Source organism: Onychostoma macrolepis, chromosome 11 (genome assembly GCF_012432095.1).
Source record: "Onychostoma macrolepis isolate SWU-2019 chromosome 11, ASM1243209v1, whole genome shotgun sequence".
Taxonomy (NCBI): Eukaryota; Metazoa; Chordata; class Actinopteri; order Cypriniformes; family Cyprinidae; genus Onychostoma; species Onychostoma macrolepis.
The window spans coordinates 27,239,986-27,246,212 of NC_081165.1; the positions used below are offsets into that span (position 1 = coordinate 27,239,986).

The 6,227-nt window shown below is 34.2% G+C and overlaps 1 protein-coding gene across 2 annotated transcripts; it reads right to left on the bottom strand.

Moving 5' to 3' along the window:
* Positions 1 to 1,345: 1,345 nt before the first annotated feature.
* Positions 1,346 to 6,227, bottom strand: ralbb (v-ral simian leukemia viral oncogene homolog Bb (ras related)). Of its 2 annotated transcripts, none has more exons than XM_058791697.1 (5): positions 5,650 to 5,804; positions 5,244 to 5,392; positions 4,113 to 4,321; positions 2,279 to 2,456; positions 1,346 to 2,180 (listed from the first exon to the last, which is right to left on the bottom strand). In XM_058791697.1, the coding sequence occupies exons 2-5, from the start codon at positions 5,355 to 5,357 to the stop codon at positions 2,061 to 2,063; spliced, it is 621 nt and encodes a 206-aa protein (XP_058647680.1). In that variant the 5' UTR covers positions 5,358 to 5,392; positions 5,650 to 5,804; the 3' UTR covers positions 1,346 to 2,060. The 2 variants fall into 2 exon arrangements, with proteins under 2 accessions (XP_058647680.1, XP_058647678.1); XM_058791695.1 differs by lacking the exon at positions 5,650 to 5,804 and adding an exon at positions 6,070 to 6,227 and having other exon boundaries at positions 1,347 to 2,180.

Here is a 6,227-nt window from a genome sequence, read left to right on the forward strand (position 1 = left end):
TGTAAATCTCGTGGGTGAAAAAGAGGCGAATCCCAACATACCAGCCCATGTTCTAGGCCAGCCGGACCTGTCCTGCACAGCCAAATCATCGATACAGTGTTGCCAGATAGTGCTATTAAAACAAACAAAAACCGATAAATAAATAGAAATAAACCAAAATTATTTAAAATATTTTGCAGTTAAGATAAGATAGATATATCGCTGACCCTAAACTGTAAGGTCATACTTTATTGACTTTCTAAAGTGTCAAAAAGAGTGAAAAGACAAGTCCAAAAACGCTTATAACAGGTGGATCTGGCAACACAGTGGCTGCGGCCGCGCCCTCACTCACACGCCTCGTTCACTACACGAGCGTCTCACAGCAATCATGTTCATACCACAGATGCTAAACATTCTTGCAAAATCTCTCAAAATCTGTATCTTCGTCTGATACAAGCTCAAACATATAAGGTTGGATTCCTAATCTTTCCATCGTTCATGCCAGACAGTAGAGATCTATTTGCAGTTGCCAACTCTCGCGAGACAACCGCAGCTTCAAAAACAAGCCCAATATTTTTTGGATCATCAATATTATTTATCAATTATTTATTACCAATTAATGAGCCTGCAACATATTAAACTGAAACCACTCTTTTATCTGAAAAGCAAAAACAGAATCTATTTTACAAAAATTAGCAAACTGCAACAAAAATGGGAACAAAACTCCTCTCCAATCACCTGTGAGCAGAGTGGAAAAGGAGATTGCTTTATTTTGAGGTCAAAAACAGGTTTTTCTACCATTTAAAATAAAATAATGTATACGTAACTATAAAATAAATGACATAAAAAACAACAACATTTATTTTTAAAAATAATTTAACGAAATTTTATGAGCTCTCGATGCATGGAATTGCACAACCAGATTACTAAGTTACATGAATTTTCCCTTATTTTTATTTTATTTTATTCTTCTAAACACAAAGTTTGCATGGAATAACTCTGGGACTCCTAAATTATCATCGTTATTTAATTTAGATTTTTTTTTTGAGCCCATCGTCCAGATTGCTTGCATCTTGAATGTCGCAGCATCCTCAGGCATCCACATGTGTAAGTGACGCCCATCACAAGCGTCTTTACAATGGGGTGTTAAATGCTGAATAGACGCTTTCTCACATTCAAAGTCAAGGTGACTGATTACCTCCGGACACATTTTACTACTCTCATAAACTCTTATGGCCCTGCTGCCGTCCTTTGTCAAAACTCCGGAGGTCATCAAACTCAGAAACAAGAGTGCAATGCAAAATTCCAGAATTTTCTCGTTGACAGTTTTTAGCATTGAAACACAAAACGCAACCGGAATGGAATCACAGAGATTTCATAACAAATTCAGAGAAGGTTTATTTGGTTTATAATCACCAGGCAGAGGAATCAATAAAGTGGTTTGATTACAAAAATATCATAATTTCAACTGTGTCACGTTTGGCGAGTTTGCATAGTAAAATCTGTGAATCTCACCGCACGCATTCACCTTCTCAGACGTGTTAAGCTGCATAATAATGCATTCAAAACAAACACAATATTGCATATGTCTGTTGCCTTTGCCTTAAAAAAAGTGAAAGGCAAATAAAATAAGAGTATTTAGCACAAAAAGATTTGTGATAAAGTGAAAAAGAAATTCATGAAGGATTCATTTCTAAACAGTTTGTTGCAAATTGTCGGATTTATTCAATGCAACTATTTATTTAGAAATGTATTCTGTTCTTGTTTAATGAATGAAGCCCAGTGATGCAGCATAATGAATATTCCTTGTATTTGAAAGTAAAAAAAAAAAATGATAAAGCATACATATTTCACAGATTAGAGTTTCGCTACCGATTTGATATTACTGCAACTTGGAAACGTATAAAAAGTCCTTTAAAGGTGTGGAAGACTTGTAGTTGAGGTCGGCACTGTGGCTTATGGTTCTGGTTTGATTGCATTTGGCAAAACTCTGGAGGAGGACGATCTGGTCTCCTCATCATCAGAAGAACGGCTCAGTCAGGACAGGAAAGCTTGACGTGGGAATCAAGCGTTTGTGCGGCTCAAAGCAGCATGCATCTCTCTTTCAGACTTTTCTTCTTCTTGCCACTCTTCTTCCCGTTCTTCTCCTTGTTCTCGGACATCTTCTTCGTCCGCACCTCCCTCATCAAGTCAAAGAAGACCTGCGAATAACAAAACACGCTTTACAGGTCCGTCAGAGTAGATATGGCATCTGAGGTTCACATGCATTCTGAATATCAGGATATTTAATGCACGAAACCTTGTCGACGTTCGCTCTGGTTTTGGCTGATGTTTCCACATACTGGACAGACCACTCGTCCGCTTTGGTTCGGGCCTCGTCCGCAGACACCTGCCTCCTGTCCTCCAAATCTGACTTATTCCCCACCAATAACAGAGGGATTTTATCCTCCTCCGCTTTCACTCTCAGGATCTGCTCTCTGTGTGGACCAGTAACACAAACACAATAATGTAAGGCTGCACTTATTTGATTAAAAGTACAGTAAAAACTGTAAAATTGTGTAATACTATTACAATTTCAAATAACTGTTTTCTATGTGAATATATGTTAAAAAGTAATATATTCTTGTGATCAAAGCTGTATTTTCAGCATCATTACTCCAGTCTTCAGTGTCACGTGATCCTTCAGAAATCATTCTAATATTCTGATTTGCTGCTCAAGAAACATTTCTGATTATTATCAATGTTGAAAATGTTTGAATTACATGCACTTTGTGTAATATTTTAACTGAAATACATTGCATGGGGTGAGTACCATTAAAGAAAAATGCTTTTAATTGATCAAAAGTGGCAATAAATATTTATAAATATTTATATTTCTAATAAAATGCTGTTTTTAACTTTCTATTCATTAAAACAAATCTTGAAAAAGAAGAAAAAAAACAATTAAGCAGCAAAAACTTGTCAGAATCGATAATAAAATTATTAATAATTGAGCACCGATAATATTTTTTTCACTTAAATACCCAATAAAATATTTTAGAGCTTGGAAAATGTATATTCAAGCTTCTATGAATTTTAAAGATTTTATTAATTTCCATGATTTCTCCAGGTCTACAGATCAGACTTCTAAAATTCCCCTCATATATCTTTTCTAGATGTTTGCGATTACAGTTTTTAAAAAATAATTTATTTACTCACAAATAGCCATTTCTAGCCAATAAAATATGTTTGAGCTTGAAACAAAATGTTAATTGTAAATTGTTCATTAAAACCTTCCATGAATTGTTTTTATGATTTTATTGATTGCCATGACTTTTCCGGGTCTAGAAACCAGACATTTAAAATTCCCTTAGATATCCAACAAGATATTTCTGGTAATTCTTCTATAATGGCACAGCCGTTCATTTTCAACTTTTTTATTTTCAGAAACTACGAGTGGCCATAAATATGAAATATTAAATGACTTTTCTAGTCATTTGTCATTACAGGGTTTTTACTCACAAATAGCAATTTCTATCCAATAAAATACATTAGTGCTTAACGCAACTAGAACATTATTCATTATAAAAATCACCAATCATTTTTTTTAAAGATTTTATTAATTTCCATGACTTTTCCAGGTTTAGAAATCACACTTTTGAAATTCTCTCATTTATTGAGGTTTTCCTGTCATTATTTCATTATTTACATTTTTATGATTTTATTAATTTCCATGACTTTTTCAGATCTAGAAATCACACTTTTGAAATTCTCTCATATATTGAGGTTTTCCCTTTCTGACTCATAAATAACATAACAGTTGTTAGGGGAAAGAATTAAAGTAAGAAATATAATGTCAGCTTACGTCTTGATTTTTTGCTGTTTTAACTTATTTTAAAGCTTGTTTTGTCTTATGCCAAATCATTTCAAGTCAAACTGAGAACCACAGCTCTACACAGCATTTTGCTGTCAGTGAGGACAAATAACCTGACGCTGGAAACTAGGTCTGTATCTGAGAGCTTCAGAGTTTTGCTGAGTGTAGGATGCCGCTGTAATGATAACATCATTCTGAGAACATACAGTGCGGTAACTGCGATTCTACCCGACTAGAACTGAACGCACTGGAACAGCAGAAAACCTCGTGAAGAGCTGACCTGAACTCTGACGTGGCGCTGAAGGACTCGGGCTCTGTGATGGAGAAAACCAGAAGGAAACCCTCTCCGCTGCGGAAGTAGTTGTCCCTGATGGCGGCGTAGTCTTCCTGCCCCGCCGTATCCAAAATATCAATCTGCACCTCCTCTCCATCCAGCACCACCTTCTTCCGGTAACTGTCAGCCTTGGTGGGTTCGTAGTCCTCCACAAACTGAGGCAAGCAAAGCAGATTACAGAGTTTTAGAACAGTAATAGTTCTTCCAATAGAATCAGTGTTATTACTGTTAACTAAAACTAATACTATTACAAATCAAAAAAAAGGTTAAATGAAATAAAATATAAAAATTAGACAAAAAACTTCAACTTAATTTTTTTTTTTTATCACAGATGTATGTATAGATTTAGATTTGCTTTATTTCAGTTTCAGTTGTAGTCATTTTAGTCACTTCAACTTCTAAATTTTAAGTAAAGTTTACTGAAATACTAAAAAAAAAAAAAAAATTGTTTACTAAAATTACTAAAACAAAAATAAATTAAAGCAGAATAGAAATATTAAAAACTAAATGAAATAAAATAAATGTAAAAATACCAAAATTACTAAAACTAAAATAAAAATAAAATAAATTAAAGCTAAATGGAATAATTAAAATTTAACTGAACTAAAATAATATTAATTACTAAAATAAAATACACTAAAGCTAAATAGAAATATATATTAAAAATATATAAAACGTTTAAGTTGAAGTACTAAAATTATTCAAACTAAAGCTGAAATAAAAATGAAATAAAACTAAATAGAAATAACAAAAGCACATAAAATTACTCAAATGAAAATTAGAAATGTTGCCTTGGCAACTAACTGAAATACATTAAGTTGACAAATAATACAAATAAATGAAAGCTAAAATACAAATACATTATATATACTGTATATATATAAAACTTTAAAATGAAAACTGAAAATATTATTTAAAAAGTTAATTAAAGTACTAAAAACTATAATAATAATACAAAAATAACACTACATGGGATACGAAAAGATGCGACAGGTGTGTAAATGAAGGTATTTTGAAAGAACTATAGCTGTATCTTAAATAAAGAGTATGGTTTGTGTAGAAGCGTGCTGAGCTCACCTCGTCGTACATGAACTGCAGAGTCAGGGCTGATTTTCCCACGCCGCCGCTGCCCACCATGATCACCTTGTGCAGAACCAGGGAACTCTGGTTCTTGCTCTTATTTGCTGCCATGACTTTAGTGTTCCAGAAGAAGATGCAGAACGAGACTGCAGACATGCAAAAGAAAAATAATCCATTTCAAAGAAACATACATGCATATAAAATCATTGCTTATTATTGATACATACAACATATCCAGTGACATGCACCTTAAATTTACATTTAGCAGACCAAATTTCACGAATTGTAAAGTGAATTTATACATTAAAGTACATAATTGGCTGAAATAGCACGTTATTGCCATGCTGCTGTACGTTATATGAATATAGTAATCATTGACTATTATGATACATAGTAAAAGTACCATTGTACCACTTTACAGTCGTAATGGAAACGGCGTCAGCGAGTATTGATAATCAGTAAGAAACAGAAAACAACAATATATCACAAAAACATTAAAACGTTTCAAGCAGGTTGTTTTAAAAATGACAAAAGCGATTTTCACTTTTTCATCCCGCGGAGACACCACCCCTTCCTCATTGTTATAGACGAGAGCCCGCCTCTTCAATCTCTTGATTGGTTGAGCAGACAAATTATGAGGCGGGTCCTCCTCTACTCGCGCTCTCATTGGATGTCCTAACAGTCAATCACATAGTTTTCCCACAAAGACATAGTGGCGCTTCACCCGAGGAAATACCTTAAAGCTGCAAAGTTGTTGTCTGCGCAAACCGATTAAACTCTTTCAAACTGATCAAAAGAACACGAACTCTTATAGATCACTCACCTTAAGTTTGATCTGTGAGCAGTCTTGGACTGGATTCGCACGTATAAACGGTTAAAACATAACTCTGTCAACCGGGATCAAATCCACTACTCCAGTACAGCTACACAGCCACGCCCACCGGATATTCAAATCAAAAGGATATGACGCCATCACGCCAT

What these genes read in the sequence shown, in the direction of transcription:
- ralbb (XM_058791697.1), bottom strand. Translation starts at nt 5,357, where the DNA reads ATGGCAGCAAATAAGAGCAAGAACCAGAGTTCCCTGGTTCTGCACAAG. An exon ending in TGCAGTTCATGTACGACGAG is followed by an intron (nt 4,322 to 5,243) that starts GTGAGCTCAGCA and finishes TGCTTGCCTCAG; the next exon opens with TTTGTGGAGGACTACGAACC. An exon ending in CCAGAGCGAACGTCGACAAG is followed by an intron (nt 2,181 to 2,278) that starts GTTTCGTGCATT and finishes TGTTATTCGCAG; the next exon opens with GTCTTCTTTGACTTGATGAG.